General features: G+C 41.1%; 1 protein-coding gene across 1 annotated transcript in view; it reads right to left on the bottom strand.

The window, feature by feature from the left end:
• Positions 1–96: 96 nt before the first annotated feature.
• LOC124278857 (multiple epidermal growth factor-like domains protein 8) overlaps positions 97–27,752 on the bottom strand; it is a 64,258-nt gene continuing 36,602 nt past the window's right edge. Inside the window, 19 exon segments of the mRNA XM_046714641.1 lie at positions 97–2,176; positions 4,311–4,530; positions 4,961–5,081; positions 6,956–7,107; positions 8,040–8,153; positions 9,787–9,976; positions 11,240–11,307; positions 11,310–11,434; positions 12,071–12,341; positions 13,430–13,644; positions 14,873–15,074; positions 16,664–16,787; positions 17,577–17,832; positions 18,779–18,920; positions 19,703–19,869; positions 20,833–21,025; positions 23,369–23,456; positions 23,547–23,596; positions 23,598–23,850. Coding sequence (XP_046570597.1) covers positions 1,320–2,176; positions 4,311–4,530; positions 4,961–5,081; positions 6,956–7,107; positions 8,040–8,153; positions 9,787–9,976; positions 11,240–11,307; positions 11,310–11,434; positions 12,071–12,341; positions 13,430–13,644; positions 14,873–15,074; positions 16,664–16,787; positions 17,577–17,832; positions 18,779–18,920; positions 19,703–19,869; positions 20,833–21,025; positions 23,369–23,456; positions 23,547–23,596; positions 23,598–23,850 — 3,808 coding nt within the window. The 3' untranslated portion in view covers positions 97–1,319.

Here is a 27,752-nt window from a genome sequence, read left to right as displayed (position 1 = left end):
TTGCAAAATTAACAATCGACATTGATAAAGATGTGTCAGAAATATGCACCTCTGTCCTAGCAATGTTGTATATTTGCATTATGTTGTATTCTCTGTGTGATTTTCATCAGAACAGACTATTCAAATTACTCAGGAAGGCACTTGCAGAACTGGTCAAGAGCCCATGCTACTCAAGTGATGCTGCATCACGTATCGTGCAAAGTCTACAAATAATGACATGTTTCATGTCTTTAGTGCAATGTCCGTCATGATCATTTCACAAACTGTTTGCTCATAAGCAAATTTCTTTTATGTGGCAGGTATGTTGATATCCCATGATACAATGTGACACTTCCAGGTGAAAAGCAAATCCTTAATTACCTCAGTCAGATTTACAAATTTCTGTACACCGTAAAATGGCATGATGTATTATGACAATCGCTAAATATCGATATGACATAATGTGAAATTTTACCAACATTTCAAAACAAACTGTTGAATAAAAAAGTAAAATTAACATGCCATTACAATTAATTTACAGAGACAGAACGTAACTTTCCATGCAGATCAGCCACAACATTTAGAGTATTTGTTTAAAAAGGCATTTCTGCTTATTAAGTTCTATCTCTGAAGTAATTCTTGTTAATATATATCACACTGAAGGATCTCGGAGGGAACAGTTTGCCATGACAGTGACATTATGTCATGGAATCATCACCAAAAAATTTCCCTTGCACAAAAAAACCGAGGTTAAATATGGGCTAGGATACTGGAAAGATACCTGTGCCACAAGAGAAACATGTCGTGAAATGGCAGTTGTTACTCCTCCCTTATTTGCTTGACGGCTCTCAAACCATCAGCCAAAGAATAGAGGTCTTTGACACATCGTAGTCTTGGTAACTGGTACCACACAAATTGAAGGTGTTTGACACATCGTAACCAAGCTAATCCACAGACACAAATTGAAGGTCTTTGACACATCGTAACCACGCTAACTGGTATCCAAGGACACAAATTGAAGGTCTTTGACAGATCGTAACCACTGTCACTAGTACCAACTAGGATTGGTGGTCTTTGACACATACATAACCATAGTAACCGGTTACTGACAGAGATTGAAATGTCTTCGACACACATGTAACAATTGTAACCCACAGACACAAACTGGAGGTCATCGACACAAGTGTAACCATTACAAATGGTAAAGAGAACAGCAACAGACATTCTGGAAAAAAATGTAAAATGTGAAATCTGCAAAATTCCCAAGAATCACAAGTTGAATCCATTCACTTTGACACAGATTTGGTCTCATTCATCCACATGCACGATGACAGCAACAATCAACAAGACGATGCACTCGGCCTGCGCCGCATGTTCTTAGTTGCAGAAATTGGTGGGTTAATTCGCATTGTTAATGCAGACCCTAGACACAGTTTTGAGGGCACACTGTTCCCCCCTGGTAACTGAATGAGAACTGTCCCGACTGCTGCTACGCCGTCGTCAGTTGGCTCTATTGCTATGGGATTAATGTTCAAATGGTCATCCCGGTACGTGGGGATATGAAGTGGGCTTTCGATCTGGTGAATATTTCGAGTGATTTTCGTTGCACGAGTCCTTTTAGGTATCATAGCTGGCATTGAGATGGAGTGTTCAGGCTCCACTAGTAAAAGAACTTTGGCAAATGGCCGTGATGCCATGCACTCCATTTCCCGTGCTCGTAGTTGGCGTGTGCGCCGTGCGTCGAAGGCCTGTTTCATTTTCCACAACATAACACACATGGCGAGGAAGAGGAAGAAGCAGGAGAAGAAGACAGAGAAGAAGACGAACAGATCGATGTGAGGCTGATCCTGGCGGAAATACAAACTGCCGTATGTCACGTTATGGTTTCCATCACCCTGGCTTTTCAGAATCAAGTAGAAACGAGCTGTTCGCAGCTCATGATTGTCACGGGGTAGGGTTATAATAAGTCGGAATCTAACATCACGGACTCTAAGGATGGTGTTCTGTCGATAGATTGTGATGAAAGTGTTCAGATCATTGGCTTTTCTTTCGTCCTGGAAGAACCCTTGTGATACAGATACAGCTGATAACTTGCTTTCCAGTGCTTCCTTGTCCATGTCTACTGAGTGGATTCCTGTCCCCTTCCCAACTATCACACGGAATGTGTTTTCCTTGTTAGAGAAATACACATCCACCCCTGGAAAACAGAAACCTCAGTTTAGCAGTTGACTTGTCCTTGTATGTACAAAACAGTCACACAAATACATGTGCAAAATGAAGCAACAGGGTGCAATTTTGTTGTTTTATCAGTACCTGCACCGAGTGCAACCTGGCTTATAGGTTTGGCTGCACCATCAAAATTTTGGTTGCACCTTAAAATAATGTCACTGGTTCTATTAGGTAACAAAAATATTTGTTAATTTTCATAACAATCCTCAGTATCAGATACATTCAACAGAACCTGACCCCATGATGATACATGATTAATGATTCTGTTTCAATTTTGCCTTACCTTTATTCCTAAATCTCAATTATATAACTTCTACGAAACGGATTTATGAGTACACAAATGTTCATGCTTGTAACAAGTCATGTGGAGAGAAAAACATTACTTACAGTCACTTACTTCCCATTTAAAACACACAATGACAGCTATAAGATGTTGGAGGTTTTATTGTTACCTGCACGGAGTGCAACCTGTTACTGAGGTAACCCCCCATTACCCCTACATGCCACTACCCCTACAGCTTACAACAACATAGTTTACGGTCTGTTGCACTGTTAATCCCCTGCCTGTTACCTATTCCATACAATGGACTAATCCACTTAAGAGACATAACAACACACAGCTATAAGACTGAGAGAATGATTTTAATGAAGGTTGATATCATCATTTGTCATCATCAAGATTTTAATAAGGATTAACAATAAGTTGTCATCATGATTAATTGATGAACATTAACAATTAATTGTTAACATTCAATGTACATAGTACAGTGTTGATACCCATAGTACAGTGTTGATACCCATAGTACAGTGTTGATACTAAACCCCTTTAAATAGAAATATGATTTTTGTCTTAATTCCGTGTATTTATTGCATGTAAAGAAATAATGCACAGCATTTTCGACTGGATGTCCACATGAGCACGAGGGGCTGTCGATGATGTCTATCAAACCTATCAGCATTCAAATCAAATCAGTTTAGATAAAAAATAATAGTTTTGTTATATTGTCTTAATATCGAGTTTTTGAATCGGGATAAAGTATCAATATTTTGAATTTCCGAACTTAGGGATTTCCACAGTTTTTTTGTATCAGGTAGAAATGATCTGGCATATGTCGTCGGTAAGATGAAAGATTTGTAGATAATTTCTAAACTTTTATGCGATAATCGATATTTCAAACTTCTTGAGCATTTAATCAGTGGGCTAACTTTCGTTTCATAGAGTTTATGTGAATATCCTAGTAACAATTATTTTGAAGGGTCAAGATGCTTATGATTATCTACGTCTTGGTTATCACACCGTTCATTGTAAGATCAGGTTCAATGCTTCTATTTAGTTTTCTACTGAACTGTATTGATTTTGTTTTGTTAGGATTGAATGAAACCTTCCATTCTACTCACTAGAGGTTTATCTTTCATCATGAAACTAATCAACTTTTAGCTGATCCCAAATTTCCTTGACACAAAACACTATCCAATTTGTAAAATTGTTCTACTCACTAGAGGTTTATCTTTCATCATGAAACTAATCAACTTTTAGCTGATCCTAAATTTCCTTGACACAAAACACTATCCAATTTGTAAAATTGTTCTACTCACTAGAGGTTTATCTTTCATCATGAAACTAATCAACTTTTAGCTGATCCCAATCTGTATACTCTATGCACTAATCTCTCCTTGGGTCAGTCCATTATGCCAGACAGGTAAATGCTGTGTGTTGTTTTAACTAATTGTAGGGGTACTGGGGTGTAGGGGTAATGGTATGTAGGGGTTATGGGGTACACCAAACCGTTACTGAAGGTAACCTGCACCAGGAACTTTTAACATGCACCAGTGCAGGTTGTAAATAGCGAAAACACTCCCTAAGCAATACAAATTCTGACTACAAATGATGTTCATAAGTAAAACCATTGTGGCCAGCAAATACCCATTTTTGTACTCTCTCATGGACAAGACTTGTTTTGTCTCAATTTCCATGGTTATCCAATACTTTAGATAGGACATATGTTAGCATTATATCTTGCCTCCCATTGTCAAATCAATTCAAATACGAATAATGACGGTCAAATATTTTGGACAGGGCTTCTGTCAACATTAAATCTTACCTCCCATCGTTACATCTATTGTAATACGAATATTGACGTTCAGATATTTTGGTTGGACTGCAAAAAAGACCGTTCTTCCTTGTCTGAGGGCCATAGGTTCTCGGTTGCAGTTGTTCTGTGTCTCCGGGTCGAAGCAATACTCCTTGTCTACAGTCATCTGGCGGTAACACTGATGGTTGTTGGTGGGGGTCCCCATGAAGTACTCCCGACACTCAGAACACTGCAACACAATCAAATGCTCCATTTAAAGAAGACGACATGGTCTCCTCAGATACTTCCACCATTGTGAACCTATGTGTGATACACTTTCAAATATTGGTATCCAGATACATGAAGTACCTATTTGAAAGCAAAAGACAACAAACTTCATGAAATTCGTGCATATGTCAATATGGTAATATATTATGTCTAAAACCTCATCTAATCTCCCAGTCACGTCACATCTATGTCCTATTTATTCTTTTACCAGACCTAATGCTATGTGAATACAAGGCTGTGTTAATGTACTGCTTATTTCAACAACATTCAGGATCTCAGGACTGAGTGTATCACATACCTGAGTCAAGATAATTGCTTACCAGTTGGCACTTGAAGGTGATAAAATGGACATAGTGACATATTGATAATTTTGTGATACATTGCCCCCCTACCTGTCTCTGCCAACATGGCTCTGTACTGTCCTTGTCACACTTGCTCTCCGTGTTGTTCTGACACAGACAACTCTCCCCAGTCTGTCGGTTACACATGTTGCTGTGGCCGTTACACTGACACCTGAAAACATCAGTAACATACCGACAGTGACACCTGAAAACATCAGTAACATACTGACACCTGAAAACATCAGTAACATACTGACATTGACACCTGAAAACATCAGTAACATACTTGAAAACATCAGTAACATACTGACATTGACACCTGAAAACATCAGTAACATACAGACAGTGACACCTGAAAACATCAGTAACATACTGACAGTGACACCTGAAAACATCAGTAACATACTGACATTGACACCTGAAAACATCAGTAACATACTGACATTGACACCTGAAAACATCAGTAACACACTAACATTGACACCTGAAAACATCAGTAACATACTGACATTGACACCTGAAAACATCAGTAACACACTAACATTGACACCTGAAAACATCAGTAACACACTGAACATTGACACCTGAAAACATCAGTAACACACTGACACCTGAAAACATTAACACACTGACACCTGAAAACATCAGTAACATCACTAACATTGACACCTGAAAACATCAGTAACACATTAACATTGACACCTGAAAACATCAGTAACACACTAACATTTGACACCTGAAAACATCAGTAACAAAACATTGTACACCATTGACAAAAACATCAGTAACATACTAACATTGACACCTGAAAACATCAGTAACATACTGACACCTTCAGTACACCTGAAAACATCAGTAACATACTGACATTGACACCTGAAAACATCAGTTAGATACTGACACCTGAAAAAACATCAGTAACATACTGACACCTGAAAACATCAGTAACATACTGACACTGACACCTGAAAACATCAGTAACATACTGACACCTGAAAACATCAGTAACATACTGACACCTGAAAACATCAGTAACATACTGACACCTGAAAACATCAGTAACATACTGACACCTGAAAACATCAGTCAGACACCTGAAAACATCAGTAACATACTGACACCTGAAAACATCAGTAAGAAAACATACTGACACCTGAAAACACATCAGTAACATACTGACACCTGAAAACATCAGTAACATACTGACACCTGACAGACATCATCAGTAACATACTGACACTGACACCTGAAAACATCAGTAACATACTGACACCTGAAACATCAAAACATCAGTAACATACTGACACTGAAAACATCAGTAACATACTGACACCTGAAAACATCAATAACATGACTGACACTGACACCTGAAAACATCAGTAACATACCTGAAAACATCAGTAACACACTGACACCTGAAAACATCAGTAACACACTGACACCTGAAAACATCAGTAACATACTGACACCTGAAAACATCAGTAACATACTGACACCTGAAAACTTCAGTAACACACTGACACCTGAAAACATCAGTAACACACTGACACCTGAAAATCAGTAACACACTGACACCTGAAAACATCAGTAACATACTGACACCTGAAAACATCAGTAACACATTGACACCTGAAAACATCAGTAACATACTGACACTCACACCTGAAAACACCAGCAACACATTAACATTGACACCTGAAAACATCAGTAGCATACTAACATTGACACCTGAAAACATCAGTAACATACAGACACTGATGCCTGACAATGCCCCCAACATACTGACTGAACAAAAACCTCAATTCAAATATATACGCCTTCTCTGGGACCAAATTATCTTCTCATATCTGTCCTAATTCCTCCTATCACATACACAACAATGAGCATGGAAAGCGGATTCTGCAACTGCTGAGGGCCATCAAGCATGGGCTTCACATACTGTACACAGAGGATTAACAGTGGGTGAGTGAGTATGGTTTCATGCCACATTTTGCAATATTCCATTAACATCACATCAGAGCGATGGTGACAATTGTTACAACTTACGCAGTGCACTCTTTAGTTTTGGGTTCTTCCTGCAGTCTGAAGTGTCCTTGCATACACATCTGGCAGTGCACGCCCTGAGTATTATGCTGGCAGTCCACACATATAGCTTCATCCTCCGTTGGCCCTCGTCTGCTCTTGCTGAGTGGGTCATTCTATCAATTGGTTGACAAGAATTCAGAGTGAGTGAGTGAATGAGTTTAGTTTTACGCCGCACTCAGCAATATTCCAGCTATATGGTGGTGGTCTGTAAATAATCGAGTCTGGACCAGACAATCCAGTGATCAACAACATGTGTCAACCAAGTCAGCGAGCCTGACCACCCGATCCTGTTAGTCGCCTCTTACGACAAGCATGGGTTACTGAAGATCAATATTCTAACCCGGGCCTTCACAGGTCAAGAATTCAGAACAGGGTAATAAATGATGCAAAATATCTACAAGACTAACTTTAAATGCCTCGAAAATAGATCTTCCTCATGGAATATACACAAAGTATTGCCATGTATTGTATCTTGACTGTGTGTGTTGCTTCTTTGATGCCAACATAATTTGCAACAATCCAAGTACAGTGGCCTATGTATGATTGAGTCTGGACCAGACAATCTCATGATATTCTGATTTACACTCTCCTCCATTGGGTTATATTAACACTCTCTCTGCCTAATCACAGAGCCCAACCACCTGTACCCTGTTTCACAAAGCTCTTGTAAGCCTAAGATCTCGTAACTTTCTCGTACAAAACAGACTTCCTATACTGTAGCAAAGACTTACGACATTCATAGCGCTTTGATAGATTTGTGGAACGGGGCCCAGAGCCTCCTTTCACAAAGCACTAAGGTAATCGTACGTCACTAAGGTAGCCTTAGTGTAATGTTAAAGAATGGGAGCTAAGGTTAACCTTAGTAAAGGTTGCTTTGTAAAAGGAGCCCCAGATCCATGAAGTGACCTCTTATGATCAGGGTTGTTTGAGATCATGTCTAACCAGTTTTGTTCCTTGACTATCATGAAACATAAGGCAGGCATATTCTGCCACCCAAACACTACGTGCTACTACAGCACAGTTACAAGGTGCCACGACTACTCACATCCAGCCTGCACTTGTTAGTATGGTTGTTGCAGAACTGATGGCAAGGTATACACTTTCCTCCCTTCTTCGGATTGCCCACAAAGTTTTCCTTGCACTCTCCACAATCTTTTCCCTGAAACAGAAACTCATTCATCACTTCTCACCCTAACAATTCACCTCAATTTCCATTACTGCCTGAATGTTCCACATTCACCATGTCTAATAAGAACATGCATCTGTTACTTTTGTTGTTGAGTAGTTTCAGGTCTTGTTCTGTTCTCAGGTGTTGCTGTACTGCATGTATCTATCTATTGCTATTGGGCTTTGTGGTTTGTTGTTTAATGCCACACTCAGCAATATTCCAGCTACTAGTATATGGCGGCGGTCTGTAAATAATCAAGTCTGGACCAGACAATCCAGAGATCAACAACATGAGCATTGATCTACACAATTGGGATATAACAAGCATTGTCACTAAGGTGACATAATCCACTGCCGCAAATTATCAAATCAAACTAAAAAAGTAATGAAAGTTTAAGATGAAGTTAAATGTCAACAAAAACAGGACCAGTCAACCTCTCTTGACATCTTGCTCTTTAGTTGTTCAAACACACAAATATTTTCAAGACTGACTTTGACCTTGACATGACTGACTGACTGAGTTTGGTTTTACGCCGCTTTTAGCAATATTCCAGCAACATCACGGCACGGGACACCAGAAATGGGCTTCACACATTGTGCCCATGTGGGGATTCGAACCTGGGTCTTCGGCGTGACGAGCCAACGCTTTAACCATTAGGCTACCCCACCGCCCCGACCTTGACATGAATGTCATAGTGGATGAAATATGCAAAAATGGTACTAAAGAAATTGCTTATTGAAAAATATTCAAGGGAAGTCTTGAAAGTCTATGAAGAAAATCCAGTGAATTCAGGTTAACATGCTGAAATCTTCAAAGTGTCGCAGTGACCTTGAAAATTATGTGAAGGTCACCACAATTGACTGGGCCCTGCACTTTCCCTAGATGAAGATTGGTGTCAAATATGAAGAAAGTCCAGTGAATGGTTCTTGTGATATCTCGCTGACCATCTTAACATGCAGGTTAACACACTGAAATCTTCAAAGTGTCACTGGGACCTTGAAAATCAAGAGAAGGTCAACCAAGTCAACTGGGCCCTGCGCCTTCCCTGGATGAAGCTTGGTGTCAAATATGAAGGAAATCCAGGAATGGTTCTTGAGGTATCTCGCTGACAAGCATAACATGCAGGTTAACACACTGAAATCTTCAAAGTGTCACTAGGACCTTGAAAATCAAGTGAAGGTCACCCAAATCAACTGGGCCCTGCGCCTTCCCTAGATAAAGTTTGGTGTTGAATATGAAGAAAATCTAGTGAACAGTTCTTGAGATATCTCGCTGACAAGGGTAAAACGTTAAAGTCCTCTTGTGACTTTGAAATTAAGGTCAAGGTCACCAAACCTGACTGGGACCTTTCTTATACTGTGATGAACCTAGGTACCAAATATGAAAAGAAACTAGTCAACATTCTTAAGATATTCCAATTCGTACGTACGTATGTACGGACGGACGGATAGAGCCTGATACTATATCCCCGCTACGCGCTAAACCTGCAGCGGGGGATAATAACATGGGCCAACCAAGCTAGACAGCCTGACTACTCATTCTTAGTTGCCTCATACAACAAGCATGGGTTGCTGATGACCAATTCTGACCTGGATCTTCACAGGTTATCTCTATTGTGTATTACCTGAGTATTGTTGAGGCACTGGGTGCAGTTATCAGCTTTTGTTTCATCCTCACAGTTGCTGTGCATGTTACACTGGCACTCCGTGTTGCAGCTGACGCCGACCCAACCGAAGTTGCACTCACACTGGTCAGGATGGACGCACTTGCCTTGATTACAGCGCTGGTGGCACACTGGTCCACACTGCTCACCCCTGGAACATACACAAACTCAAATACAGGAATAGAACAATCTGTGACACACTGTGACATACAGTTGCTCTCCGGGACATACACAAACTCAAATATACGAATAGAGCGACCAGTGACACACTGTGACATACAGTTGCTCTCCGGGACATACACAAACTCAAATATAGGAATAGAGCAATCACTGGCACACTGTGACATACAGTTGCTCTCCGGGACATACACAAACTCAAATATAGGAATAGAGTGACCAGTGACACACTGTGACATACAGTTGCTCTCTGGGACATACACAAACTCAAATATACGAATAGAGCGACCAGTGACACACTGTGACATACAGCTACTCTCTGGGACATACACAAACTCAAATATAGGAATAGAGTGACCAGTGACACACTGTGACATACAGCTACTCTCTGGGACATACACAAACTCAAATATAGGAATAGAGTGACCAGTGACACACTGTGACATACAGTTGCTCTCTGGGACATACACAAACTCAAATATAGGAATAGAGCGACCAGTGACACACTGTGACATACAGCTACTCTCTGGGACATACACAAACTCAAATATAGGAATACAGTGACCAGTGACACACTGTGACATACAGTTGCTCTCCGGGACATACACAAACTCAAACACTTGGGAACTATGAGCGAAGGAGCGAGTATGGTATAATTCCAGCAATATCACAGCAGAGGACACAAGACATTGGCTTCAAACATTATACTCGCATGGGGAATCGTTTCAGGGTTTCTGGCATGACAAGCGTTTGCTCTAACCACCAGGTTACCAATTAACCCTGTGGCACTGTGACACACAACACACAGGGTTACACAAGCACACCCCTGAAACAAACTCAAATACTGAGACTGAATGCCAGAACATTATCAAGGCATTCTGTCAGATTTAGTCAAGCCTGTTTGATAGATTCCTGGTCTTTCAAAGGCTAGTTTACAAATCAATGTGTTTTCAAGGCGACTCTGCCAAGTAAAGACCTTTTCAAGGCAGATCTTAAATTTGTTGCCTTTTCTAACTTCTGAACGTTGTATTTGTAGAGCTAGTGAGCGAGTTTGGTTTTACGCCGCTTTTAGCAATATTCCAGCAACATTGAGTCGGGGGACACCAAAAATGGGCTTCACACATTGTAACCATGTGGGGAATAGAACCTGGATCTTTCGGCGTGACGAGTGAACGCTTTAACCACTAGGCTACCCCACCGCACCTTGTATTCGTAGAAAAACAGGAGAGGCACTTACTGCTGAGTGGCCACATATCCGCTCTTACATTCGCACTTGAAGTGGGAGGGAGTGTCAATGCAGCTCTGAGTCTTCTCTCGTTGCAGGTGTGGTGACCATTGAGGCACTCATTCTCAGGTGGGCAGCTGTCAAAGGACCAGATGTGGGCACCAGCAACTCCGTCGGACTGTGTTTCTGTAAATTTATCCGTCTTTCCTTAAATAGATCACAGACCCCTATTAACAGCAAGGTGTCAAAACTGACTGATCAGAAACAAAGCAAAACACAAATCAAAAGTAACCTTGGATACTGAACACGTCAAACAGTGGAGAGCGTGTGTAGCAGTTCAGGGTCATTTTCACGGAAAAACAAATAAAAATAATTGGGAACAAAAGAACTATTGAAACTAGTAGAAAAGAGAGTCTCTCAGTTTGTATTATCAACATTTTACAACAAATCAGAAACAAAGAGTAAAGAGTTGGAACAATAAAACGCGTTCATGTATTAAATGCAAATCTACATGGCTGGGGTCAATATTTAATGGAAAATCAAGTTACTGTGTGTTTTGGAGAACATGTGTAAAAGCCTTCTCTTAATCGTATGTGTATAATAATTCCCCCCAAAATCATATTGGTTGTATCTTTGATCTGTAACATTAAAGCACAATGACACATTTGATAGTAATATAAAGGTTGTGAAATGCAAGTATTGTAAGCTGTGCTTCATATGTTCTGGCAAATATCTTTTGGCTTTCACTGCCTTTTTGCAAGCTCTGATAAGTAAATATTTGGAACACTGGCAGTGTCTCAGCACATAGAGTTTCTCTAATTACTACATGGAAACGGTACTAACTGAGGTGCATCTCCATCCGATGGTCATCCAGACAGGCCCCGCCAGATGGTCCAGCTCGTCCCCCCTTCATGCACACCCCCAGGCCATTCTGTCCCCCGAATGCACACCAGCCACACCCAGGTGCTGTAATGCACTCAGCACACTTGGTGTGGTTGCCACAGGGCAGAGGGCAACGAGCAGTTGGTTGAAGGGTTTTATTTTTCCTCTGTTGGATGACAAACCCACATTCTCCAAATGAGCATCGAAGAGGGCGGTAGGCAGGAGGCATACACTGAAATGTAACAAACAGTCACGGGTGAGTGAGTGAGTTTAGTTTAACACTGCACTGAGCAATATTCCATCTATATGGCGACGATCTGTAAATAATTGAGTCTGGACCAGACAATCCAGTGATCAACACAATGAGTATCGATTTACACAATTGGGATACGATGACATGTCCATCAAGTCAGCAAGCCTGACCACCTGATCCCATAGTCACCTCTTATGACAAGCATGGGTTACTGAAGATACAGTCAAATATACAGGATAGTTGTGGAGTGCATATATACAGGAGAGGACTGGTGACTGTATGCTGTCTTGTAAGAATTTCATCTTAATCATGATAACCATGCAAAGTGATATGAAGCCCCAAGACACAAGTGTTGCAAGTTGATCACACAACAGACACCAAACCTGTACTTCTTATTCCGTCATCCACTGAGCACTCCCACTTCTTGTTCAACAACAAACCTCCTACAATTGGGACTTCCCATTTCATTTATTGTTTTCCCCCAATAAAACCAAAATGCCACTATCGAAATCCTGAAATTCTCATTCTGTTGCCCCCCAATACAATTAGCAAGCTGTACATGGGACGTCCCAATTTTCTGCCTTCTGCAACCACGGAATCAGCATGCCATTTCTGGGACCTCCCCATTCTTATTCTGTTCCCCCTATCCAACATTGGTGCCATACTTAAAATATAAGATAAACTGCTGGCACGGTTTAAAACCAACTTTAGTATAATTCCTGCATTTTCACCAAGGACACCTTTTGGCTTCAAACATTGCTATCCTGTTTCATTTGATCCAGGAGCTGACCGACATTTTGAAATATCTGCATTTTTGTTAAAACCTACGAACATGACTGGTCCTGAAGAACATAACACAATCGACAGATCGGAACCAACAATAATTGCATTGTGGCCCAACTAATACAAGCAAATATGTACAGCAAAGAATGTGAATGTGTTACACAGCAGATATAAACATTCCTGTACATATCTGGCTGCAGCAATTCTCATACTGACAACTGGTTCTTATCAATGGCTTGTACTGGCATGGGGTTGTGGGTGAAGTAAGGACATTGTGGACTCACCTCTTGTAGAGTCTCACTCCAGATGCACTCCTGAGAACCCCCTTCCCCTCCACTTGAGGCCAGACACATGTCGCAGGTTTTGAAGGTGTAGCAGCGCCGCGTGCAGTTGTTGGGGGGCATGGAGTTACTGTGGTTCCCCTTCTTGGAGAGGAGAGATGTTGCCACACAGTTCCAGTCATAAATCGGATCTCCACTGATGAAGCGGTTGCTCTCCCCTGTAGCATCAATATATAATATCCTGCCTTCAGTGTTATACACAACACGTAAGGTTAATAATATCCTGCCTTTTGTCTTATACACAACACTTAGGTAATAAACATCATGTGTTGGCCAATTTCCGGGTGTTATTGAGTATTCAAAGCACGGCAATTTATTTGGAACCAACAACGTTAACCGGAGGTTTCAAATGAAATATTCCTGTGCTTCAAATACTCAATAAAACCCAGAAATTGGCCAACACATGATGTTTATCAACATTGTAAATACAAACGTAAACCAAAAGGTCCACATGCTTTTTCTGTCTACTCTCACTGACACTGATTACAGGTACAGCAGTAAAGTGTCATCAGCCGGGCGTTTCAGCATCAGGAACTCCTCATTTGTGACATCATTCAAACTTACGTAACAATATGATTTGAATCACGTCACCACTGCCGACGATGCAACAACACAAATGTGTGCGACATTTGTACGTAATAATAGGCAGCGAATAGTCTAGTTTAAGTTCCCCTTTCTCGTTTGTTTAACGCTGCACCTAAACAATATGCCATGCATATGACGGCAGCCTATAAGTAAACAAGCCGATATCAGAAAATCCAATGGTCGACATTATGAGCATTGACATATGCCTGTACACCAGATACCATTATAATGTTTCCGCTGACTAAATTATTTATGGGACACTGTGTCTGGCAACCTAAAATTTTACCGGTCATGAATTAAATTTGCCGGTCATATCCTATTACCATACTGTAAGTACTCATTTTAAAGTTATTTTTTAGCCTGGGTATTTCCCAAACATAACAACTTTTGCGACCATGAAAGCACAGCCAAGACTGATTTCGCTTACCCATGATTTTTCTATTTTAATACATAATTATTTACCGGACGCAGTATCCGGTTGGCTTTCAATTTACCGGTCCCCAACAAATGTTACCGGCGATTTTCAGGCATATACCGGAGAACGGAAACACTGCATTATATTAGCCATCTCTTATGGCAAATATTGGCTTTTGAATAGTGGCACTAAAAAAGGTGATTTTTACATTTTGATCAGGTCTGAAAGCTTGATAGAACTAGAGACATTTGCTTAATCATTGGGCAGTTTGGGCACTGTTGAATGATGATCAATAAACACAAACTTGTGACACAATCAGAATTGTACAATGGACCCTGTATGAACCTGGAAGAGTCTTGTTGCTTTTATCCATCCTAACAACTCACCTGATCTCTTGACATTCCTGGTCCAGCCACAACTCTCATGTTCAGTACATCGTTCACAGTTAGAGTAGGGACACAAGTATTGGAAGCATTTCTTGGCAGTGTGGATGGAGTCCTGCTGGCCGTTACACTTCGTCTCCTCTTTACAGTCAGCATCCTTCCTGATACACTTGCCTTCTGGACAGTTACGACACCACTGGCACTTCTGTCACAAGGAATGAGCGAGTGAGTGAGTGAGAATGGTTTTATGCCACTTTTAGCAATAGTCCAGTAATATCATGGTGGGGGACACCAGAAATGGGCTTCACACATTGTACCCATGTGGGGAATCAAACCTGGGCCTACAGCGCGACGAGCAAACACTTTAACCCCTAGGCTACCCCACCGCCCCGTCACAAGGAACAAGCAGTGTGTAATACTAACAAACACTACCTATCTCAACAGGGTTTTCATACTCATTAGCTAGTTTCATCAGCTATATGTTATACAATTGTCAATAAGTTTTGTCCTTCCACATTACTTCATGTTTTCATCCCTTTGCTTGGCTATAGTGTTCAGTGGAAAGAGAGTGAGTGAGTGAATGAGTATAGTTTTACGCCGCTTTTAGCAATATTCCAGTAATATCACAGCGGGGGACACCAGAAATTGGGATCACAAATTGTACCCTCGTAGGGAATCGAAGCCGGGTCTTCAGTGTGACGGGCGAATGCTTTAACCACTGGGCAACCCTACCGTCCCCAGTGGAAAGAGAAACAAAACAAGAAAAATCAAAAATCCTAAACTGAAACTATAATGGGAAAGTCTGTAATTATCAAATAGCAACATCTGTACACAATTTGAGAAGAGGTCACGTTCAACTACATTCTTGTATAGCAACATGCACACACTTGAAGAGTTATGAACTTCAAGACATGGTGAACATACTGACAGACTTTAGTTACACGTCACTGCACTACTTGGTCTTAGGAACTCATTCCTTAACAGATGATACCAAAGACTGACTGACTGAGTTTTGGTTTTACGCCGCTTTTAGCAATATTCCAGCAACATCACGGCAGGGGACACCAGAAATGGGCTTCACACATTGTACCCATGTGGGGATTCGAACCCGGGTCTTAGGCGTGACGAGCCAACGCTTTAACCACTAGGCTACCCCACCGCCCCCGGTGATACCAAAGAACCAGAGGACACATTATATCACTCGTTTGTGTTTGCAGCTGGTCCTGAGACTAAACAACACGTCTAACTTTTCTGTCGCTTTTATTTATGTAGCAAAACTGAAGAGACCTGGCTAGCTATTCTCGAAACGTTCATAGCCCTACAAACTTCTTAAGCCCATTCTTAACACATTGGCTACGATCAAAGCTAAGAATTCTTAGGGCAGTGTAGGAAAGATGTAGAAAATCTAGCCTGTCCACAGGACTGGCAGGTCAAATTTTTTACCAGTCCTGCCAAAATCTAGCCTGTCCTCCAAATATAAATAAAACACCTTCGGCAGTAAATATTCAAAAAGGTTATAATCATTATATATATGTCATTGGTTTGCTAAAATTGACCCGACATGAGGACGGACTAGATATTTTTTTAACCCGTCCTCCACAAAATTCACCCGTCTCGGACGTTGGGACGGACTATCTTTCCTACACTGCTTAGGGCTACAAACATTTCGAGAATAAGGCCCAAGCTCAGAATTACAGCTCCCAAATCATTCAGATCAATAAGGACTACCAGAATTGGGAATTGACTTGGCAGTTTAGTAGTCTTGGGCTGGCGTGATTGTCGCACACTGCTTACCGGAGACTGGTCCTTGAACTGAGGGTAGACTGCCAGACACTGGCTGCAGGAGGTGTATCTGTAGCAGTTGGTGCTGTTGTACCACAGGTTGTTACACTTCAGCTTCTTGTCCTCACTCGTACAACTGACAACAGAAAATGTCACTACAACCATCAAACATCATCATTCACTCACTATTTTAGTCAGCAATCTGCAAGCTTGAGCTTTATTATGGCAGTCTGTAAATGGCAGTCTGTGGCAGGCAAACAAGTGGTTGACCAACAATCCATGTCATCCCATGACACACAAAATCACCATGCTCATACATTGTGTCCTTCCAATCCTCAATTTTTGTTTCCATGGCAAAAATGTAGAGTGAGTGAGTGAGTTTAGTTTTATGCCAATTCTAGCAATATTCCAGCAGTAAAACAGCGGGGACACCAGAAATGGGCTTCACACACTGTACCCATGTGGGGAACCAAACCCGGTCTTCGCCGTGCCAAGCCAACACTTTAACCACTAGGCTACCCCACCACCACAAGAATGAAGAAGTAGTAGGGCCTATTCTGCCCATGGTTCTCAAATACAGGCCAAAGTTGACTAATAAACACAAGTTGCCTGAGATTAATCTAGACATTTAATGCAAATGACAATATACATTCTCTTTTTTTTTAAATTTCAAAATTCCCAATTCCTCCTAATTTATGAAAATAGAAACATTTAGTAAATCCAACTTTGAAAAATATCATGAATTTTTCCCCAATTTGCCCACCAAGGACTCTTAGTTTGAAGTCCCTAATAAATCCCAAAACATGCACTGATTCTAATACATGATTCATTAATGGCCTCTAACTATACTTCTCTGGAAAACATTATTCACATCAATAGCCCTGGCAGATAAAATTTGGAAAAAAGAATCTGTTCAGTCTCCTACCCTTCAGGTTTCTCTCCATCACTGGAATAGCAGATGGACTCGTTCTCCTTGCCCTCCACCACGCTGGTGCAGAGTGAACACCCTTGCAGATTGCAGTATTTCGTGTCGATCAGCTTGCAGACATCATCAGGAACAGTAAGACGAGACATAGTGCCAACTGTTGTGCCAGAGAAGCCGCCAAAGAGGTAGATGTTATTGTCGCTGACAACAGCTTTGATGCCCACAACTGCTGCTGCCTCAAGTCCTGTTCCGAGGTCTGCAAGCCATAGTACAGAACTTGCATCAATATCACAGTACATCACAATATATAGAGGATATTATATGAGTGCCCATGTCATACTATGTTTACGACACAAGTGTCTAAATGTTGTTATTTCCTGAGCAAAAGCGAGGGATATACAGATATTTCGGCACAAGTGTCGTGAACATAGTATGATATAGGCATGAATATAATGCTTTATTTATTACCAAAGTCGTCAAAAAGAGGAAAATAAATCCAAATCTACTTTCAAACATAGACTGGCTAACTGCCATCGCTGCATGTAGAACGCAACGTCATGGAGGAAACATGACATATAGCATTGTTCATGACGTCATGTCACCATGACAAAGTGATATTTTGCCCCAAGGCATCGTTATGAAAAATATGAATGCCAATAATTTTGCCCTCGTAGATAATAAATCACAATAGTACAGTAATTGTAACAACTTCACAATACCTTTATCAATATCACAGAATTTCAGACAATATCACAGTGCATCAATATCATATATCCTCTCCTGTGTCACAGAACTTCAACCAGTATCACAGAACACAAGTGAGTGAGTGAGTTTAGTTTTACGCCGCGCTCAGCGATAATCCAGCTATATGGTGGCAGTCTATAAATAATCGAATCTGGACCAGACAATCCAGTGATCAACAGCAGGAGCATCGATCTACAGAATTGGGATACAATGATGTGTGTCAACCAAGTCAGCGTGCCTGACCACCCGATCTCATTAGTCTCCTCTTACGACAAGCATGGGTTACTGAAGATCAATTCTAACCTGGATCTTCACAGATCCACAGAACACAAAGACAGACTCAGGGTTCAACAATACACTCCCTCTCTTCCACCCTACCACTCACTCATTATCACTCATCATTATTAATGAGGATTTTGACACCAGTTATCATAAAAAAGGAAAACTGATTTTGTTACCTTTGTCAACTTTGTGCCTAGTGTTGCAGCGATACTTGTAAATCAGCAGATGTCCAACGCGACTCCCGTCTGCCTCCAGGCCACCGATGACCACCATTTTGTCCTCCAAGTGCACGGCAGTATGAAAGGCCCTGGCAGTAACCTTCAACGGACGAAAATCACACTCATTTTTTGTCAAAGCTGTCAAGAATTATTGACAATATTTGTTGTTTAATGCTGGATTCAATAATATTCACATCAAATGACAGGGTTGTGTAAATAATCTAAGCTATACAAGACCACTCTTTCCATGTCATCCACTGTCATAGGACTTTCTTGAACCATAGAATACCACATACATGAACAATATTTTGTTACATGTAATTTTCAGTCCTTTTTTGTTTGCAGAGGCTTCTTTAGAGAAAATATTTTCAAAATATAAAAGCAAGAGAAGATGAATTGGGATTCAGTTTAAGGAAATTGATCTGAATTCCACATTGACATAAACGCCTAATTGCATCCTATACCCATAAATTCATTAAAGCTGAAATGTGCACACAATTTGATCACATTAAGTCCCAAAAAACCCAACATTAACTGGTTACTAGCTTAGTACTGAAAATACGCTTTGAGATATTTAATGTGTTTAAAGATCAACGTTGTGTCCACATGGGTTTAGACACAAATCAGAAATATTTTGACATGCACTCAGTACATCTGTACATAAGTATAAGGATTTGCAACAAAAGGCTGCCATGGTTCATATTTTACATAGCCAAATCAAGACCTGTAAATACACACATAAATCATTTTGAAGGACAATCCATATTTTTAGTTCCAATAGAATACAAAGCTTTTTTGAGTAACGCTCAAATTGAATGTCTGACTAACGAAGTTGAACACCTTTTGTAACGTGTAAACCTATAGTTTCAGCACATATCTCACCTCGCCATTCCCCTCCGGAACCAGCAAACTCCACATTGAAGCAACTACGTCATAGGCGTGCAGTAGGTCACGGGACACATACCAGCTGCCGGATTTGTACATGTAGCCTCCATAAACGTAGATTGTATGTGATATGGGCTCAAACACTGCACTGTGGCCATACAGACCTGAAAACACAGCACACAGTAAGGTCATACCACCAACTACTGTCTCCTGTAATAGGCAGTATCAATAGTTAGTCAAGAATATGTAGCTAGAGAAACAAGTACAGAGAATGAGTGAACAGAATTAATTTCCATATCAATTTCAGTTTTACATGGGAGGAAAACTGTATGTGGTTGGTTGTTTTGTTGTTTAACCCCGCACTCAGCAATATTTCACCTATTTGGCGGCAGTCTGTAAATAATCAATCCAGTGACCAACAGCATGAGCATCGAGTGAGTGAGTGTAGTTTTACGCCGCGCTCAGCAATATTCCAGCTATATGGCGGCGGTCTGTAAATAATCGAGTCTGGACAGACAATCCAGTGATCAACAGCATGAGCATCAATCTGCACAATTGGGAACCAATGACATGTGTCAACCAAGTCAGCGAGCCTGACCACCCGATCTCATGAGTCACCTCTTACAACAAGCATGGGTTGCTGGGGACCAATTCTAACCCAGATCTTCACGGGTCAAAACTGTATGTGACACAGATCAGACATTAACCCCTTACCATACACTACAAGCAATCAATTGGGTTTCCAAATATGAAATTCAAAGGGAAGATTGGTCATACCCTCAAATTCTTTAAGTGAGAAAGTCTAATTTCACAGATCACTATGGGAGACAACAGAAATGGGCTTCACTCATTGTACCATGAGGGAAATCAAACCTGGAACCTCAGCATGATGACTAAACACTTTAACTACTGGGCTAAAGCCTAGGAGCAAGTTGGTCTTATACCTCAGGTTGGAAATATCCAAAATGTGAAACAAGGACAACCAATGAGGTCAGGTGTAATACTGACAGACAGTGATATTATCATTAATTGGAGCTGGAATTCACACTCAAGGGACACATCTTAGAACAGTTAACTGCAAAGGACTAGCACCCTTTGGTTGAAGATGAATATCCATGTCCACTCACCAACAGGGATAGCACCACGGAGGAGCTCCATCCCGAACAGCCTCCACCTCATGTCCTTCTTCTCATCCACCTTGTATTCAAACACCATGTCTGAGAAGTAGTCTTCTGTGGAGAAGCCACCGATCACAATCAGCATGGCATCCCCGACTTCAGTGAGACTGTGGCCGGCCAGAGGGGGCACATACTTCGGTACCTGAAACACACCATTCCATGTTTACCTTACCCCACTGTTCATCTGTGAACTGTCCAACAGGAACCTACTTGTCATATCAGTCTTAGAAATTCATCCATCATTCATGATGGTCAGTTAATGAATTTATAACAGGTATAATTAGTGGTAACACACTTAGATTACCCGACAAAGGTTCCCATTTGGCATTTCTTGTGTCTGGAGTAAATATTCAACATTATAAACATCGATCAAAGGATTAACCGATAACACGCTGATTGATTAATTACTTTTATCTTACACAGTTTTGTCAAAGGTAGTGTTTATGTATGTAGATTTACTAATCTATACTGAATACACTCTGCGTGTCGATTGTCTCTGCGTAAAACAACGTCCTTCTTTCAAAGAAAGATTAACCGGCAATACATTGATTGATTGCCCATTATTGGCTAACTAAATTACTGTTTTTAATGAAAGGCGGACATTCGCGAATTAGTTGCCAGGTGTGCTATCTTGGGTGACCAATGAGACTATACACCAATACCTGAAAAGATTTATCACTTTTTCAGTATATTAAAACTGTTAAAAGACACATCATTTGGAACAGTTTTGTGGATATTGATGGATACATTCCTCAAACAAGGTAATGGCCTGATATTGTTCCTATAACTTTAATCTGTTTTAATTTTAATATTTGCATTTTGTTTTTATTCATTTTGTGTAGCATTCAACAGAATCATTGTTTTTCGCCGTGAAGTGTAATGAGACAGACGACATACACTAGGGTGTGTGTAATGCGAATTATGATTCACATTGGCAAACTATAAAATGTCTAGATATTACAGTTCTGTTATAAATTCACTATAAGTATCAGCAGATCGTCAGCTTTTATTTAGTTTCAAAATGCATAAAAGTATGATAATAAACTAATTAGGATTATAAGACCAAATATAAAGGCGCACATTGACTAGTATCTACATACTGGTGAGTGGACATTAACCATGGGAATGTAGCAAGAAATTTATCGCGCGCAGTATTGTGACTTCTCGACCCCCACCTGGCTTCCGTGGAAGAAATCGTTATGTTATAAGTTGTGTCATGCAAAATCCTTTTGGTTATGATTCCAATACATATTTAACTTCACAGGTAGAAAGTAGTTTTGATTTTCTAACTTGATGAAAACAAACTATAATCTCATTAATTCTACCAGACTTTACGATTTTCAAAATGGTAGCCCTGTCGGGAACATCCATGAGTCTGTGGATAAATGCTATTTAGGTTTGTTTTTCACTGAGTTACAAAATCAAAACTACTTTCTACTGGTAGTAAAATATGTATTTTATTGATGGCCAATAGGATTTTTGCATGACATAAGCGTGATAACATAACAATTTCTCTCTCTGGCAGCGAGGTGGGTGTCAATATAATACTACTTACAATATTATTGTTACTTGACCACAACCTCACTTCGAGGAAGAAATCGTTATGTTACAAGTTGTGTTATGGAAAATCTTTATGGTCATCAATCATATACATATTTTACTATAACTAGTAAGTAGTTTTGATTCTTTAACTTCCGTGAAGCGATCTGAACACAAGTAAGATATCGTTTCAGGCTTCCACAGCGGCTAAACCGCTCACACAAACATAACCCATTTAGCACGAACTGCGGGGTCCTGTGGAAATCTGTGCATGGTGACACCATCACCCGACCCCTAGGAGCAATTGATGACAAAGCAACAGCGATTCGGCATGTAAAGTGGTTGATGTCGAGAAATCATCAAAATGATGAGCGTGCTACACACTTTCTATACAACTAACTGAAAATCGTTCCTCATATGACGTCACTGCAGTGCTCTGGCGACAGAGTTACGTAACCTGTCTGTGGTTTCGTTGGCGGGCGAGAGGGAAGCAGGCGACTTTTTGGCCACTTTTAATCGCTCGGTATTAATTAACCACAAGTTTTTAAAGAATAAATTTGGTGTTAATGGTTAAAAGAGTAACAAAAAACAAAGTTTAGTGGTTCTTTAACACATTGTGCCCATGTGGGGAATCGAACCCGGGCCTTCGGCGTGACGAGTCAACGCTTTAACCACTAGGCTACCCCACCGCCCCTTCACTGATCAGCAACTTCACCCCTATAAACTCGGGTGAAACGTTTTTCCACAGTATTAGTAGAGCCTTTATAGAGTAGTCTTTGGTTCAGTATACTGTAATGCAATTTGGTATTTTCGATTTTCGTACCGTCATTTTATTAACCTTTTTAAAACGTTTCTAAAATGTCTAGAAATTGAATCATTTTGTCAAAATCTATCTAGGTTTGGCTCTTTTTGTCAATTTTCTGCATTATGAAAATATCTCATTTACCGAACCGAAACGGACCAAACCGAAGACCTTGTACTGCAATACATACGGCACCGTGGTAAGAGTGTACCGTTTCACCCCTACTATACACCTATAAACATTATCATAACAGTTCATACAAAACTGGCACAGGTATCACAGGATGTACACTGGAGCAAGGGACATAATCCAAGACTCCCACTGGGACAGAGGTGATGTACGTGACATACCAGAGAAGTCTCCATTGAGGCACACCCCCGATGGTGGGGTTCTCTGTGCTGCCGCACCAGCCACACCCATGCCCATAGTTCTGGATGCAGGACTTGCACGTGTTGTAGTGGGAGCAGTCGCTGCAGTTGATGCCCTTGCGGTCGTTGTCCACCCAGCCTGTGCACTCCCCCATCAGGTAACGTGTGACGTAGTCAGAGAACGGCAAACACTTCTTGGTGTTCTTGCACCATGCGCACTTCTCCTGCCCGTGGGTGCAGTCAATGCATGTGGTGCGCCTACAAGGTTTTAAAAATAATTTTGATCATACAACTTTTGCACATTTGTGGTAAAAAACAATGAGCTTACAGCTTTCAGTCTGCTAAATGTGGTACTGTTTACATTACATCAATATTTGCAGTTTCTGTCTCAATAGCATTTTTAGAAATATGGTCATTAAATCAAGAAGATCAGGGGAATCGCTTCCTTTCCAAAACATACCAAGAGAACATCATCCAGAGTGCTATTGATCTCTTGGTATCAATGTCCCTTCTAGAAGACAAGTGAAAGTGGCCATTTCATTAATCTTCCTACAAGGACAGGCCTACTGACTACACCACCCAAATGTTCTTGGTACTGTAGTCGCCCAAATCCACTTCTCAGCTACAAGCATATCCCCAACTGAACAATAGTTAATGGGGCCATCTTAACCTGTCTTCAGCTGAAGTACACAGCTGAAGCACATGGCAACAGAAGATTACTAAGCCACCAAATTCCTACCTGTGTGACACTGATTATATGCAAAGATACTAGCAACCCTTTCAGCCATGGTACTAACACATTTGCCCCTGATCCAATCATTTGTTGTAGCATCATTGGAAAGCTACACAGAACATGTAAACATTGCAATAATGGGTCCTAGTCAAAAGGGCTGCAAGAAAGTCAAAATGGTCGCAAACCCCTAGTCAAAAGGGCCTCAGACCCTAGTCAAAAGGGTGTATATAAATAAAGTGTATTATAGTAAAAGGTTATATATATCTATACAATGTATACTTTATACATACTTGTTCAGTTTTAAATAATGTAATTTTTTTTAGTAAATTTGATATTTTTATACTTATCCTGACTCATGATCTTTTGCTTATCTCCCTTTCCTTTTCGAATGGTAGTGGAACACTTGAATCCCATGAATTCTGAATTTCTGCCCATGCACTTGGATCTGCTGTGAAATCCAAAGTGTCTTCAGCAGGGAGGTCGGGAGGGCTTCTCGTCATGAGTCAGGATAAGTATAAAAATATCAATTTTACTTTAAACATTACATATGTTTACTTATCCTGACTCATGATCTTTTGCTTATAGAATCAGACGGATTGGTGGTGGGTCAAACCACTTCGTGGATTCATCAGCTGTCCCTAGATACGTCCTGTATCCCCCCCCATGGGAACTGCGAAACGGCATTTCCGTGATCCTATTCTTCCAACTTCCGTTATAACTCGGGGGGACCACTTTCTTGTCTTACTTCAGTCTCAGACAAGTTGAATCATGTTGATTCATGTGGCTACAGATAAACTAGTATCTTCTTATTACTAGATATCTTATAACAACCCATAGATTATGATAAGATCTTTATCATAAATGAGTTGCGACCCTTTCACGTACAGGTAAGATCTTTACCCATACAGGATCTTTAATCACTCATGCTAGCCTGTCCTAGACTGTGCGCATGGACTTTCATACTAATACTTTTTTACCTTAGTAAAAGTTATCAACAAGTCAACGTGATAAAGGGTGAGATTTTCCAACTCAGCTCCTTTGTGGAACCGTTAGTAGCTGTGCTACAACGAGAGGCCCAAATTGGTGAATGCCTGAGACGTCTTCAGTGGCTATGTCTCGGAGGTAGAGGTTGGCAAACACCGTATCAGACTTCCAAAAGCAGCCCTCCATAATTGCTGATAAAGAGCAATTTCCATGCATAGCTAGTGTTGACGCCAATGCTCTGACTTCGTGTGGGTTGGAAGCTCTAGGAGGTTCTAGTCCTGCTGCTTTATAGGCTCTCAATATGACAGCTCGCATCCAGAACGATATCGTCGTTCTTGAGACTTCTGCAGATGTCTCTGTGGAGAATGGGATGAACAGGCGCTTGCATTTTCGTCTCCTTGTCTTAGTCTTTGAAGATATATCTTCAGGGCTCTGACCGGACACAAGGATAGGTCCTGCATATCCTCTGGTCTGAGGATTGTAGATAGCGCTGGTACGTAGAACTGTCTATCTGGCTGACGAGGTAGTTGGTTCTTGACAATGAAGTCCCATCTAAGTCCTAGATGAACTGCAGCATGTTGCCCTGTGTCAAATCTGGTTCGACCAAAGTCCAGCGCATGTATCTCTGATATTCGAGCTGCCGTGGCTAGCGCAAGCAGGAACAGAGTCTTCTGTGTCAGCAGCTCGAGTGTAGTCTGGTCTAGAGGTTCGTAGGCATCACTGGTAAGATGACGTAGAATTACATTCAGATCCCAGGCCGGAGCTCTGAACTTCTTTTGCTGGTCCCCCAGTTTAAAAGATCTCAGCAGAGCAAGTAATTCTGGTACTCTCGTCAAATTGATGCCTGTTTTCATGGTAATCACTGCACTGATGGTGGCGAGGTATGTAGATAATGTCGAACCTTTCAGATGTCTGGTCTCTCTAAGATGACACAATATTCCGCCACTTGAGGATGAGTAGCTTTCATCGCAATGAAGTCTTTTGTCTGTTTGATCTTCAACAGTACTTTCGGTAGTAATATCAGTGGTGGAAACGCATAAGCGTTTAGTCCTTCCCATGATATGTTCAGTGCATCTGTTGCCCAGGCTTGAGGATCTGGAACTGGTGAGACAAACGTCTGTAGTTGTTTGTTGAACCTCGTGGCAAACAGGTCTATGCATGGGGGTTCTATTTCCCTTATGATAAGCCGAAAATGCTTCTGGATGGAGTATCCATTCCATAGGTGACGGGTGCAGTGGTCGGGAGAGAGTGTCTGCAAGCACGTTCTTGGCTCTGGGTATGTGACACGCCTTTATCCAGATGTTTGCCTCCTCCATGATGTCAAACAACTGGAATGTGAGCTGTAGTAGGCTTGGTGACCTTGTAGATCCTTGCCGATTTATGGAGAATGCCACTGTAGAGTTGTCCGTGTGGACCATCAGCATTCTGTTGATCAGTGAGCTCGACCATAGTTGTAAGGCGTTGATCACGGCTTTCATCTCCAGCAGATTGATGTGAAAATGCTGCTCTGTTTGGACCACTTCCCTGATGCAACTTGATTGTTGAGATGTGCACCCCAACCTTGTATCGATGCGTCTACGTAGAGATGTGTGTCGAAGGCCGGCTCTTGTAAATAGGTCCCTCCGCAGACGTTCTACCTGTGAGTCCACCAAAGTAGGTATCTCTTGAGATTGTCTGGCAGCAAGATAGGGTCGACACTGTCCAGATGTTTTGTCAGGAACCGTTGCAGCGGCCTTAGTTGTAACCTTCCTGTGCGAGTCAAGTCCTGCGCCGAGGTTAGCAGACCGAGTAGACATTGCCATGTTCGTATTGTTAACGGAGAGATGACTGCTTGTGGAATCATGGCTTGTATCTTGACCCACAATTCTGGGATCACAATTCGATTCTGTGTTGTGATAATTCTTATTCCCAGCAATTGAAGATCTTGTTTTGATTCTAACTCCAACTTCATCAGGTTCACCAGTCATCCTAGTTGCGTGAGCAACTTAATTGTGAAGTTCAGCTGCTGTCTGAGTTGATTGGCACTGTATGCCTGTATGCCGTCGTCCAGATAACCGGCAATGCGTAGACCTCGATGATGCAGATAAGTGCCGAGAGGCTTGGTTATTTGTATGAATAATCATAGAGCTGGCGATATTCCAAATGGTAGGACGTTCCATTGGAAGTGCTAACCTCTGATTGCAGTGATGATACATCATATGTTGATACATCATATATACGCAGGCGATCTGTGTTGATCAGCATACATCGAAGCTTTGTCTCTTTATAGCAAGGCTGGCTCCAGTGTAGCATCGCAGGGGACAGGTACTCGTACCAACTTTTATCAGCGACAACTCCCAAAATAAACATCGTTTATCCTGCTGTCAAGGCTAGATTCCCATGATGATTCCTTTCATCAAGTAGGTTGTTGTCCGAAACTGAACCTATACAGGTATAAGGTTTG

This window comes from Haliotis rubra, unplaced genomic scaffold, assembly GCF_003918875.1.
Source record: "Haliotis rubra isolate DU_JTF1 unplaced genomic scaffold, ASM391887v1 Scf242, whole genome shotgun sequence".
Classification (NCBI taxonomy): Eukaryota; Metazoa; Mollusca; class Gastropoda; order Lepetellida; family Haliotidae; genus Haliotis; species Haliotis rubra.
This window is presented reverse-complemented; position numbering and strand designations above follow the sequence as displayed.